Here is a 14,836-nt window from a genome sequence, read left to right as displayed (position 1 = left end):
AAGCGCTTACCATCACCTGGTCCAGCTTGGTGTATTCCGGCGCGTTCTGATGATTTTCAGCGCAGCAGCGCCACCTGTTGGACGGCGGAGGAACTACCTTCATAAATCCCGTCCGGACCCGAATCCAGCGCAGAGAACGCGCCGCTGGATCGCGAATGGGCCGGGTAAGTAAATCTGCCCCACTGTGTATTCGGTATGTGTAAAAATATATATGTGTGGAATAGTCATTGCTGGTATATATTTATGTAAGCAATATATTCACTCTTAGTATATGTATGTGTATGATGTTTTCACTGCTGTCACATGTTGATGGACTGATGTCTTTTTCTAACCTGTTTTACTATGGTACTATGTTCATATACTTGTATATTTTGTATGTTTTTACAGATTTGCATTCATGTGTGCAGTATATTTTATGCTGTTATAAGTGGATAATTGTGGTAATTGCTGGTATATATTTTTGTGCACAGTATAATTCCCTGCTATTCTAACTGTAAGTTACCTGCTGGTATATATTCATGTGTGCACAATATTCACTGCCAGCATACAATAGATTTGGTCGGATGTAACTAACCCGCTGATAGTATAATAAGAAATTTTTTTTTTCATTTAATAAACAATTGTGAAACCCTTTCAAGGCTGGAGCTGTCTCGGTACAAAGATGCAATATTACATTTTTTAAGTTTCACTTCTATTATTCATTGTTTTGCAAGACTATTGTGTTATGTTCCTCTTTAACCTTCCTCCACTGCTCTATATAAATGGTTCCCTTTATTCTGTACTTTGCCACCACTGATGTAAGCCACACGAGTGTTAGAGCGGTAAGTATATATAGTACAATATATGCACACCATATACACACATACTGTACATACCCTGCATATACACACATATACAATATGTACACAGTATACAGTATATACAGTAAATACTGCAAATACGCACACAGTATATACAGCAGATACACACACAGTATATACAGCAGATACACACACAGTATATACAGCAGATAGACACAAATCTAGCTTATATACACCACATACACCGTATATCATATACATATTGCATATTCACACGTACGACATATACACACATATAGCAGATACACACATATAGGAGATACGCACATATACAGAATATACACACGTATAGCAGATACACACACATGTATATTCTCATTGTCAGGCTGTCCTCTGATCCTAGGGGGTTATAAGAGACCACAGACATGCCTGTATACAGCCCTATAGCTGCAGGACACATGCATGAAGTGGACTGCTATCCCTTCCCCCAACATTTCTTGTCTGAGCTGCCGGCTCAGCTGTGTACAGTGGAAGATGTGCCCTATCATATACATATTATGGTGTAGTATATTATGTATATAATAGTGCACATCCCCCATTCTTAGTGTGGCAGGTCTGGTGGCCGGGCCCCCTGACACTGTGGGCCCCATAGCAGCTGCTATGGTTACGCCCCTGACTGTAAGACTTTGAGCTACTCCCTTTATTTTTCCTGCTGCAGTACTAGGCCTAGCATTATGTGGATGCAGTGTGTAGGCAACAATCCCTGAATGATGAAGGCCCTCACATTATCCCCTGTGGGACGTTGGGACAATAAAAACCTCACCCTGTCATCTGTTACCTGAGACCTTTTTTTTCTAGGACAGACCTGCCACATAGAGTCAGATAGTGTCTAGGAGATGACTGATACTCTGATTAGTACTTACCCGTGACTGAACTGTGTTCCGATGATTTATGTGGGATTTGGTTTCCATTCTCCATGTATACATGTTTTCCTTCTGGTAGTGTTACATGTGTTTGGATTCTCCAGTTGTCCCATAGAACCTGAGCTCCGCAGGTCAACCAAAGGTACTAACATTACAATCATGCTGACCTTGGCCATCATCGGCCATCACAGGGGTGCAGAGCTCTGGCCAAACGTGTCATCTGGAGATGATGTCCTCATAGGCCAACGGAGGATATTGTTCTTACTGGATTAGATGCAAGCAGTCAGAACTTTGACTTATAGGATCCATTTTCTATCATCTGTTCTTTATTGTTCTTACCGTACAGAATACAAGACATCTTCCGCAGCACTGATCTAATCTCATCTACAGGATATCTCAACCTCCAGAAGACCAAGTGCTCTTCACCATTGATCACATGGAATCCATGGCTCAGACAGGTGACAGGTTCTACTGTGTTCTCCTAGCTGGGAGGACATGTGAATGATGAATGACACACATGACATTTAGAGATAGATTTGGCAATTCGATACCCTACTGCTAGATGCCTCTCCTTGATGTGACTCGTCACAGTCTCGGCCTACCTTACTATTAGTCCTGCTTCCCCTCCCTAATTTAGCCGGTGAGGGAAGTATCAAGGCTGAGAGTAAGAGGAGAACAAGGCCGGACTAAAGATATGAGGATGGAAAATACAAATTGTATCTAAACAGTAAAATGTCAGTTCTATCACTATCGTTCCTTTGTTTTGCATCACTTTCTCTCCGGTCCTATCGATGGCGCAGTAAACCTTAACCCTAAACTCTTGTCTCCTTCTGGAACCAACACGACATTAGATGAAACATCTCGCTGTATAACATGTGTCATGTGTGTAGGCAGCTGAGCGGATCATCTCTTACTTTCTGGACTCATTTGGTGTATTATTCTACAATAATGTTTTTCTTTCATTCTCCCTCTAGACTCCCTCTTGCTGACGATCGGTAATGATGCTACCGTGAGAATCGGACTACCTCCAGACAATATTAACGACAGCTATGTTGACAGGGCTGCGGTCTTGGGAAAACTGTCCCATGTCAGCCATGTTCTGTGCAGCCCACAGGGGGAGCTGTTCTGTGTCCGAGGGGAAGATCTCTACCGGGGCCCGATGCCAACAAAGAAAGATGTAGATTGGTTTACTACGGCCAGAAGAGTGGGAAGAAAGGACTGGAGTAAGCTACAACTTATGTTCTTTCATCCGAATGGTGAATTGTACGCCACAACCAAAGAAGGGGATTTGTACAAAGGTCCACAGCCCGACAACGAATATGTATCTTGGCTCTACGGACAAGCCACCAAGATTGAGTTTACAGGTAAACAGAAGAAAACTTATAGATTCAGCATGCCATGTCTTTTAAGAGGCTCCTTACCTGTTCTCCATGCTGTCCCTGTGTTGGTGTATGTGTGTGCATGTTTCTGTGTATATATGGGTATGGGTGTACATGTGTGTATGTACACGTGTCTATTGTGCAGTTTTTTGCCATACTATGTATGAAAAGGCTGAAATTCCTGGTACACCAAGGAATTGAGACTTGAGGATCTACTGACGCAACCTTTTCAAAAAGTGGGCATGGCAGGTCACAGAATGGACCAGGACTCTCCCAACTTACTGTAGCCTGGTGAAGGTCATAGCTGAAATGTCTGGCAGGTCTTACCTGGAGCAGATTTCATAGTGACGTACAAGTGCTGCAACAGAATGAATAAGAGGCTGGAACCTGTTGGTAGATTCGGCGTGCCATGCAGTGGTGGGGGGAATATTTAGTCTGTTATATGTATGTATATGAGTATTGAAGTGTATATGGACACTTCACTATGCACAAGGCAACATTCCCAGAGACATTGGCCACATGCACAGAAGTAGTCACTGTATAAACACATTAATAACTTCTACTCCAACAGGTTGGGGCATCTGTGAAGTCTTGTTCTTTGACCCAGAGGGGGTTCTGTACTCAGTAACTAAAAAAGACCGTCTTGTAAAAGAGAAACCACCCACAACCATCGGATGCGACTGGCTTAACAAAAGCACCCTGGTCGGAGAAGGAGGTTGGCTCAAACTCACCTATTTTATGGCATTTTCTCCTGATGGGAAACTGTGGTGCGTAGACAAGAATGATGGAAGCATCTACAGAGGGATCATACCAGCGGACGGGAGCTATAAAGACAACGCTGAGCATTTAGGACGTAACTACCGACAATTTCGCTTCCTTTCTTTTGCCCCAGACAAGACAATCAGTAATATTATCAGCTTTGAGTTTCTTCCTGAACAAGGGAAAAGAACTTCAGAGAATTCTGAGGAGATCGAGCAGAGGGTCTACGATAACAGAGAGAGCAGCGTCCCGTTGAAGCACACCTTCACGTGAGTAATACTGTGTTACCACACGGTGACCCCGGAATGTGATCTATATGTAAGGGATTTCCCCTTAACCCAAGGTCTGGTCACATATAGACATATATGTATGTACATGAAGTAGATACATCTCTGCATCGTTGTACTCAGCGGGGTCATTTATCATTGACTTTCAAACGCAAAACTAGCAGAAAATGTTTTTTTATTCCCGTGATGTGCCTCTTCTGCCTTCATTTATGAAGTGTCCGTGCCACAATTTTGGTGTTTTCCGAGACTCTCGACTCATGGCCAAAATCGTGGCACCGTTTGTGAATCCAACAGTTTTCCGGCGCTTCTATTTTTCGACTTGTTTTCTGGCAAAAAATTAGAGCAGCTAATAGGAAGTCTAGGGAGTTCTAAACCTTCTGGTCCATGTGCAAATTCTTTGATTCCTTCCGCCACAAATTCATATCCCACTGAAACATATAGCACGTTTCCAGCACCACCCTGTGTCCAAAATAATAAATGCCCCCAAGAGAGTCTATAGTTCTGCCTGAGAGGGAGGGCTACGATTTACAATTGGTGATCTACAATATGCTCAGGATATGTCATCAATTGTTGGTCAATAAGGGCCACCACCCAGAAGACACACGAACAGCCATTTAGATGGACAGAACAGCGACAACCGCACCAATGATTCCAATATGCAATAAAGGAACGGCTGTGCTTTCAATTTCCAATCACTACGGGGAGACAGAGCCGACTGCTTTGACCCCACGTGGGATTTCCCAGGGGTTGGACTTTCTTACAACCTAGATAAAGTCACAATTCACTCCCTTACTCCACCTCCACAACAAGTAGAGGGGGGGGAGCCATTCATTGGTTGGTGCCAGATCATGGAGGATAAGATATAGCCCGCTCCAGCTCCTGGGACACGTTATAGCGCAATTATACCCTAGATAACGCCTGGTGTAGAATTATCTGGCCAAAGCCTCGTAGAGTATCCAACACAACCTATGGGTGAGAAGGAACTTCAAGTGCCGACTTGTGCTTCATTCTCCCCAATGACTGGTGTTTATCCCATGAGCAAAACTAATGGTTACATGGGGGGGGGGCTGCGCTCATAGACCAATAAATAAAGAAAATTCTCGGGAACCATTGTCGTCTGTTTCAAGATTTTTTTTTTTTATGTAGAAGTTTTTGCAGCTGACAGTGTGCTGATGTCTAACCTACAGTCACCCACAAACAGCACAATTGAAGGGATTTTAATTGCCCAATCCCCAGCCGCCCCCCCCCCACCCCCCCAAAAAAAAGAATAAAAGCTAAAACTGCAAAAATTCAGGAGGAGAGAGCAATGCGTCCCACTTGTACAGTCATAGAATATCAGAGGGTTGACATAAGGAACATACGTGACAGTTCTGCTGATGAAGCCCAGACTCCCTCAGGCGTGACCTGACGCTGCCTCTTCTCTGACTTGTGGCAGGTTTGACAAGACAGTGAAGATCTCCAGCTCCTTCACCCATGAACATGGATTCACAGTTAAAGTCGGCACCGAGGTCTCATTTACAGCCGGGATTCCATTAATTGCTGAAAGTAAGACAAGTATAAAAATAGATACAACCACGACCCACACCTGGAGCTTCACAAAGACCAATGAGACCGAGGTAAGTGATCCTTGTCTGCCATGGCTAGAAAGCCGGGAGGTAGTTGTGTCCAGTATGTTGGGTACATCATGAGCAGTGCAAATACTCCAGTATTCAGACATAAACAATTCCTGACGGGTGAAGATAATACACATGATAATATACGTCCATCAATAATTAATCATCCAACAAAGGTGTAAGGATATAATCCCATCACTCCACCTCTCTGGGTATAGACATGAGTTCACCATCACATGACCAGGGATATAAAGAACCATGCACCTGTGTGACATCACATGACCAGGGATATAACAAGTCGTGCACCTGTGTGACATCACATGACCAGGGATATAACGAGCCGTGCACCTGTGTGACATCACATGACCAGGGATATAACGAGCCGTGTACCTGTGTGACATCACATGACCAGGGATATAACGAGCCGTGTACCTGTGTGACATCACATGACCAGGGATATAACGAGCCGTGCACCTGTGTGACATCACATGACCAGGGATATAATGAGCCGTGGACCTGTGTGACATCACATGACCAGGGATGTAACGAGCCGTGCACCTGTGTGACATCACATGACCAGGAACATAACGAGCCGTGCACCTGTGTGACATCACATGACCAGGGATATAAGGAGCCATGCACCTGTGTGACATCCATCACCATGGATATTAGATTAGATGAACTTTATTTATCGCAAATAGGGAAATTATTGTGCTGTAGTTTACAAAAAGACATAAAATAATAAAAACAATATACGTATTATTATAATAATACAAATAATTTATAACAAGCAAAAAATAAAAACTTCCCATAACCCCAAGAAAATATACACCTTAAATATGCATCATCACCTAGATTTCCTATTACCAGTTCTTGGTTATACAGGGTTATGGCCGATGGGAGAAAACACCTACAATAACTACGCGCCGTCACCTGAATAAATCTGTCACTGAAGATACTTTGTAGCCAGACAATCGTCTGATGTATCACATGACTATTATTCCCCATAATGCATTGACATTTGGCTACAATTCTCTTCTCAACTACAACCAGATGATTGTCTAAATTTGCCCCAAAGTTCTACCAGACGTTTTTATAACTTTATTCAACTTTTCCACATCACATTTGGCCAAACCATAACCAAAACAAACAGCCAAAAAAAAATGGTCCTCACAACAACAACAACAGTATAATAAAACACAAGCATCATCTATAAACATTAAAAGAATGGAACTTCCTTAAGAAATACGAGCGAGATAGGACCTTCCTTCTCTTCCTAGGATCTTCCTGTCGCCAATTCAACCGTCGGCTAAATAAATACCGAGACATTTATAAACAAGAACCCGAGTGAATCCGCCAACCTTCATATACTGCAAAATATGTCACATAATTATTTATTGCAGTCAGTGTCAAAAGCACAAAGACCCTTCTCCCAGCCGCTCCAGGCTCCTCTATGTGAGCAGGCACTCTATTTACCAAGGATAATACTGCATCTTCTACACCCATTGTAGTCCCATATGCAAACTGAAGGGCGGATCCTTTAGTCCCCCAACTCTTGGGTGGCATCACTTGACCAGAGATATATATAAATACGGTTCGGTAGAGAAGCCTGAGATGTTCCTGGGTGAAGAATTGACCATTTCTGACCCTTGTCTCCTCATACAGGTGAGATTTTCCTCCAGTTCGGATGTGGAGGTTCCTCCCGGTAAAGCCATACGGGTGGTGGCATCGGTGGTGAAGGCCGATCTCGTGGTGCCGTATCGGGCCAGAGTCAGGACCATCTTTGGTTTGGAGACAGAAGTTCAGGGTGTGTGGAATGGAGCTTCTCTTTATAATCTAAAGGTCACATAAAAAGATTATCACTAGTGACAACAATGACTCCGAGGTCATCGAGAGCGGATACTGTGCATGTCCCAGCGTTAGATACGTGATTCCAGGGACATGATATCAATGCATTAATAATAAGATAATGATCCTAATAATCAGATCCTCATCACTAACATCGGTGAGACTCATCCATAACAATGTGTAAGGGCTGATACATTATAACCTTCTGCCTCACTATGTGCTATAGGAGCCACCGGATGTGGAATGAATTTTGTATAATGTGAAAACAGATCGTGAAAAAGTAAAAATCTGAGCTCCGGCCGTTTGTCTTTTCATTCTTTACGTAAAATCAACTGAATCTTTTGTAAAACTCTCCATAGATGGGATCACGTGATGTAATATTTACAGTCGGTCTTTTTATTTATTGATTTGAGTATAAATCTGCACAGAAGCAGAAATCTAAGACATCTCAATATATCTAGAATTATTACCGTAACTATCTGTGAGGTTCTCATTGATTTGTCAACTTCACCTCCACTTGAGGTTGATACATTCATGTGTCTCATGTATCATTTATGTCCAGTCTACAAGTGATCGTCATGCACCGCTATGGATTCTAGAGGGAAAATACAAATCAAAAGCAAAACATATCAATGGCAACTTAAATTAAAGGGGGTTTCCCACAAACTATCCACGGAATAGGGTCTAACTTTCTGATCAGTGATGAGACCCCCAGAGATCGCAAAAACGAGGGGTCCAACCAACCCCTTAACGCTCCTCAGACTAATGGAGCAGACGGCTGCGCATGACCGATCTGCTCCATTAATCTCTATGTCTGAAAAGCGACGAGGGGTCGGATGGACCCCTCATTTTTGCGATCTGTGGGGGTCTCATCACTGAAACAAGTTCGGCCCTATCCCATGAAAAGCAATGTCATCCTCCTACACATCTACTGAGGAGTCCTGTGTCTTTTTCTATACATTTTGAAGCCACTGAGCTCAAACTGGTTCTCCGAAAATATTTGATGTTCCTAAAAATTGTATAAACTAATAGTGTGGATTATAATAATATAATTATTATAATAATTAATTATTATAATTATGAAAAAATCTGTTCCTGTCTTTTTTTTCTTTCTGCCTTTCTTCGTAAGTAAAGATGAGTGAGTTGGAAGCAATTCGGGTTCAACAGGTTTTCCAAATTTGGTTTGGGACCCGGATTTGGGCTGACCTTCGAACCAAAAACAAACCCCATTGAAGTCAATAGTGACCCAGATTTTAACACCCAAAAATAGCCCACAATGGGCTAAAGAAAGCACTTGAAATGTTAAAATTACATTCAACAAAGAAATAAAAAATATAATTAAAATAAAATTATTTCAAAGAGGTTAAAGGTGTTCTGGGTGTTCAGACCCAGTAATTTACAAAGTAGACTAACGAAGCAATGGGGACGCCGCACACCATTCCTCTTCCTAGTTCTTCACACCAAGTTATTCGAATTTAGAGTTTTATTAAATTGAAAAATGAATGAAATTGTAGTTCCAGGAATGCAAAATTGAAACATTAATTAATTTTTTTTTTAAAAATGACCACCCTTCAAGGGACTGTTTTTCTCAGATCTTCCAATCTTTCCATATTCCAGCTTCAGCACCATCTATTTTTATACTCGATTCATATCTTCTAACTTTTTCAACCAAATTACGCCAGTTGTTAATATCGGGGGGTTTTGTCTGTTTTTTTTGTTTGTTTTTTCTTTGGGAGGGGGAGGTATTTGGAGGGGGGTATTAGGGTGATAAGGAATGTGTCATTTTGTATAAGGAAGTCTTATGTATAGAAATGTAATCATTTTATATGAAAATCCTGTAACAGTTGTACTGTGATCATGAATGGTGAACCACTTGCTCTGAGCTGTATTGGTAATAAAATATTAACCCTTCAAAAAAAAAACCATTCATTAATTAGAATTTTCATTAGTGCGGAATTGAAATATTTTTGAAGTTGAATCTCAATGAATGAAGAATTGAAAAAATTTGGAATTTGAAGTTCAATTAATGCAGAATTTAATAGTTTTTTTTTTAATTTGAACTTCCAGAAATGTGGAATGGAAACATTTTAAATTGAAGTTCTGGGCATGTGAATTTGAAAAATGAGACATTTTGGTAGAGTTGAGCAGGTAGTGTGGGCCGGCCTGGTAATGTTGGTGCTGCTGATGGAAGTGGTGGTGATGTCACATCCTCCCTTTGCGTGGAGACAGGTGACATTGTGAATAGGGACGCGGTGGAACAGTCTGGGCTGACTGCAGCAGCAGGGGGGGTCCTGGGTGTTTCCAGGCTCTTTTGGTGTCTCAGGCACTGCAGCTCATGTTTACTCTGCAGGTACCCGTTGCAACATCCCCCGCCGCGGCCTAGCTTTTTCTTGGGGCCCGGAATACCGGAGTGGCTGGCGGTTGCGGACTAGGCACACTGATGTCCCGGTGCTTGGTATGGGGACCGGAGGGCTGTCCTAAAGCCGGCAGCTCTCCAGCAGGGAGGTGTTGGCAAAAAATATGGATGGAGAGGCTGATGTGCTGGTTCTCCCTGCGGCAACCCCTGGTGTTGTCTGTAGTATGCCTGGGTAATGGATGGGGCAGCCGTATCCAGGGATCAGATGGAGGCAACGTTGTGCAAATCAACTTACGGTTCTTTATTGAACAACAGGAAGCAGGCAACGGGCCAGAATGGTTGAACAGAAGATTCTGGTACCGGAGTGGTCGTGGAAAGAGGTCCGCAGGAATAGCGCACCAGCCTGGTAGTAGTTGCAGGCTGAGATAATGGAGATAGAGCTGTGTCCACACTGTGGAAGCTGCAGCTCTGGATTAGAGTCTCCTGACTCAGTTCCTGGGCTTGGTATCAGTGACAGCACTGAAAGTGTGGTCCGGTCTGGACCATGTGGTAAGAACTGAGACCATGTACTCCCCCTGGTCAGGTGGTTGCACCTCTCTGTAAAGGGAAGTGTCCATTCATGTACATAGGTATTATATATATATATATATAGAGAGAGAGAGAGAGAGAGAGAGAGAGAGAGAGAGATCCCTCTGTCATATTCCTTTCCCCTGGGAAAGAGCACACCTATAGGATGTACCGGCTCACCCAGGGCCTTTGGGCAACAGGATGTCAACCCCCTTTATTATGGGAAAGTCATTCAAACTCCTCAGGGTCAGTTATTTGGAGACAATTTATATCTCTACATCTGGATGGGAATTTAGGTTCTTTTGTTTCTAAAGTTGTTTAACTACCCAGGGCCAGTTGTTCGGAGACTATGTCCCGATGGGAATCTAGGGTCTTTTGTCATTTCCCACCTGAGGGGGGCTGAATGGGTGACCAAATTGGATACACAAGATATGAAGAGTAAACATCTGTTGTTCACCATTCTGGGGGGAAGGGACAAGGGACAGACTTATAAGGGCATGGAGGATAGGAAGAAGGAATCTTCCCTGGACACCAGCTAGGAAAGGAGAAGGAATCACCACAGAGAAGACCTTCCCAGAGTTGGCCGAGTACCTGTAGCCCTTCCCACCTCCCTGTTAACCTGTTAATCTGTCCCCCTATTAATCCCTGTTCCTGTTACCCTCCCCTAACCCCTCTCTGTTCCCCTATTTCTCCTGTTAATCTATCTCTAAATCTCCCTGTTCCCCCTCCAATCTCTGTAATAATTGGGATAGTTGGGTGTAAGGATTATTACATGTGTGTATGTGTGTGTTTATATGCATTGTTGTGGGTTGGATTCTGTGGGTTTTGTGGATATTGTGTTTAACATTGCATACTATTAGTGTGTTAATAAATATTTCTAGTATTAACCCTGAGTGTGGTAAATTATAGTGTACAACACAGAAACAGAAGATATAGAATATTGTAAACAGTACAAGGAAGGTAGTGATATAAATCCTTGTAACAATTTATCGAGCCACGGCACCCTTTTACACTCTCCAATCACACTCCAGCTTACAATACAGCCACATAATTGGATAGTTACTTACACCCATGTAACTGTTGCCTTTCCAGGCAGAATCTACGGCTGCAATTACACAATGTCCAGGTTCTTCAAAGGAACCTTCAGCTCCTGACCTGGAGAGGGCGCTATTCACAACTACCAGCCTGTCTATGTATTGGCAGGGGCGTTGCACATACATGAGGTACTCAGATTGTTAAGGCGTTGTCCACGTCTTATGGATTTGTGGCAAAGTGTGTATATACACTGTAACATATGTTCTGTCTTCTGAATTCTGTGAGAATGCCATGCTGCAGACACCCTGTGGGGTGGCCTCTGTTCCCTTTCTCTCTTGGCATGCAGTAGCTGTCTATGACATAGCTGTGGGATGATTGCTGCGTCTTGGCCCTGTTGCTGCCCAGGGATTTCTGTCCACTAATCCTTTTTCCGGAGTATCACTGAATTCTACCCATTTTGGGTCTAGGGCCCCATCATCAACCCTCACTTCTTCCACCACCAAACCCTCACCACTGCCCTCCTTCTCTCTCTGCACATTGTAGAAAACCAAAGCCATTGGCAATTGTGTTTCATTGTCATTAAAGGTCACCGCCAACACCCTCATCCTCTAAAATTCTTGTAAATCTCTGAATTCTATCTCTTCTACTGCTGCAAGTACAGGTTGGTGGGCCAAGGAATCGCAGCTAGGAGGGTGGTACAGCATGACTGACTGCTCCATGACTTACAACGCTTTGCTTCATTAAAGAGGTGTTAGACAGAGGTCTGTACTTTCAAGAGGGGTTGAGCGTGGCAAAGATAATCCCATGGGTGTTGATGCCCTGTCTGACATGTATTAGACCAATGCCTAAACTTCATGAGGCAATTTGCACTAGAGGAACTAGGATAAGGCCCATCCTCTCTCTGCAGCAGCAGAAGCAGGACCATGGCCCAGACCCTATCCCTTAAATCATGCTTTCCTCATCTTACAGTTAAAGGGAACCTGTCACCAGGGACCTTATTTTCCCTAAAGACAGGTTGCAGGAGCCCATGACACCTGCAGTGCACATCTGTCTCTCTGCCTTCTCTAAGCATTTGCATTACAATATAATTGTGAGTTATAACTTACCTTACACCCTGACAAAATCCTGGGGTAGACACAGGGCTTAGCGTTTGGATGCATTTCAAAAAACAACATGTGCCTTGTCTGTGTTATTCACTCCTCAGAGCTTGACCCCCACCTTGTTCTCCTGTACAGCTCCTCCCCTGCTCCTTCTCAGAGGTCACAGACTGGTCAGCCTGACATCAGTGGGGGATGGACGAGCTGTACAGGAGCACAAAGATGGAGGCAGCCTGCCGCTCAGACAAGTCACATGTTGTTTTTTGAAATGCCTCCAAACCACCCCCAACCCCTGTGACTACCCCAGGATTTTGTCAGGATGCAAAAGGGAGAGAGGCATTTTTGCACTGCAGGTGTCATGGGCTTTTACAATCTGTCTTTAGTGAAAATGAGGTCCCTGGTGACAGGTTCCCTTTAAGGTATTACTGGGCGCTATTCGCTGACAACAACACTTTTATCATCCACGTATCCCCATCGGGGCCTAGCCTTTTCTTGGGGCCTGGAGGCAGCCGGGGCCCAGAATACCGGAGTGGCTTGCGGTTGCAGCCTTGGGCATGCTAGTGTCACGGTGCTTGGTATGGGGACCGGAGGGCTGTCCTACAGCCTGGCAGCTCTCCAGCAGGCAGTGTATGCAAGAAATATGGAGGGAGAGGGTGATGCACTGAATCTCCCAGGGGCAACCCCTGAGTGTCTGTCATATGAGTCCTGGGTAATGGATGGGGCGCCATTGGTGTTACAGCTGTTTCCAGGGAACAAATGGAAGCAACGTTGTTCAAAATAACTCAAGGTTCTTTATTAGAACAACTGCAGGCAACAGGCCAAAACTATCTTGTTACAGATGCCGGATTGTTGTAGATTCCGGATTACTGGAGCGGTCATGGAGAGTGATCCTCAGGAATAGATTCACCAGGCTTGTAGTAGGTGCAGGCTGGGAGGTAGCTGTGTCCATATATGGAAGCTGCAGCTTTGTCCTGGGTGTTCTGTGTGCGTCACACTATCTCTTTGGTCACTGACAATCTGCAGGGTGTGCTCTCTAGGAGAGCTGGATTCCAAGATGTGCTCCTCTGTCAGGAGCTGTGGCCTAAGAACTGCTAATGTGGTGAGAGTCTATGCCTAAAAGGACTTGCCCCTACCTGTCGATGGGTTTAGTTTAACCCTGGTCAGGTGGTGCTCACCCTCCAATTACACTCCAGTTCACATGGAAGAATATCGTTGGATAACAATCATTACATATGTTAACCCTTGCTGTACAGGCAGGGTCTACCATTGCTAATTACCTATATACGACTGCATTATCCCTTAGGTGAGTTGTGCGGGCTCACCAGCTGGGAGAGACAAAAAAATTAGGGGCTTATTCGCAACACTCCTCTGTCTGCACATTGGCAGGGGTGTTGCACAAACACCAAAAAAAACCTGTTTCCTGACATCTGTTATTATATGTTGGTGGCTCATTTGCCTCCTAATCCTTTGTACCTTCTCATTTCTGGGTCAGGGCTATACAGAGATGTCACAGCACGGTGCATGCGGACTACTCACTATTACCTGGCAATGCATTTCCAAACCTTCCTGTGGCCTGAGTAGGAGAATATGTGATGTTTGTGATGAGGCCGAGGTTCCCAGGAGACGACCTGCTGAAGCACCTAGTCCTTGCCTGTTTTATAGATATGGAATTGTATCTTTACAACTTCCATTCCCATTTTCTTTACCATGTTTCCAGCTGCAATAGAACCCAAGACCCAGGTGCACAAGGTGTTGCTCTCCTCCGGCCTCTGACTCGTTGTTGGCAAAAGATGACACTTTTCTGCTTGTTTCACAAAACATTCAAAAAGATTATTTATAGCTGAACAGGTGAGACTTCACATAACAAGGACTCTAGGAAGGACATTTCACTCCCTACATGAGGGGGGTTGGTAATTTAGTGACCAGTTCCCATTAATAACAGCATATAATTTTATCCCCATCCTGTAAATGATCTTTCCCAGGCTCCATTATAATATTGGATTCCCCCTTCTTCTCCAATTACTTTACATCTCGCTGATTTCTTTAGTCATTGATGTGATCCCTATTGTGTGGGAGCGGCGCCTCCACCTTCACCTCTGCTGTTCCCATGATGAATAAAGAAATATAAAAAAATCACACTGCCCCGCCTACCATAAGCTCCGCCTCCAGCAA

General features: G+C 43.8%; 1 protein-coding gene across 1 annotated transcript in view; it reads left to right on the top strand.

The window, feature by feature from the left end:
* Positions 1-8,007, top strand: part of LOC140132470 (uncharacterized) — a 34,699-nt gene extending 26,692 nt beyond the window's left edge. Inside the window, exons 7-10 of the mRNA XM_072151320.1 lie at positions 2,698-3,087; positions 3,674-4,130; positions 5,584-5,764; positions 7,427-8,007. Coding sequence (XP_072007421.1) covers positions 2,698-3,087; positions 3,674-4,130; positions 5,584-5,764; positions 7,427-7,612 — 1,214 coding nt within the window. The 3' untranslated portion in view covers positions 7,613-8,007. The remainder of the gene's footprint in view (positions 1-2,697; positions 3,088-3,673; positions 4,131-5,583; positions 5,765-7,426) is intronic.
* The last annotated feature ends 6,829 nt before the right edge of the window (positions 8,008-14,836 follow it).

Source organism: Engystomops pustulosus, chromosome 1 (genome assembly GCF_040894005.1).
Source record: "Engystomops pustulosus chromosome 1, aEngPut4.maternal, whole genome shotgun sequence".
In the NCBI taxonomy this organism is placed as follows: Eukaryota; Metazoa; Chordata; class Amphibia; order Anura; family Leptodactylidae; genus Engystomops; species Engystomops pustulosus.
The sequence above is the reverse complement of the archived record's forward strand: the minus strand, read 5'-3'. Positions and strand labels throughout refer to the sequence as shown.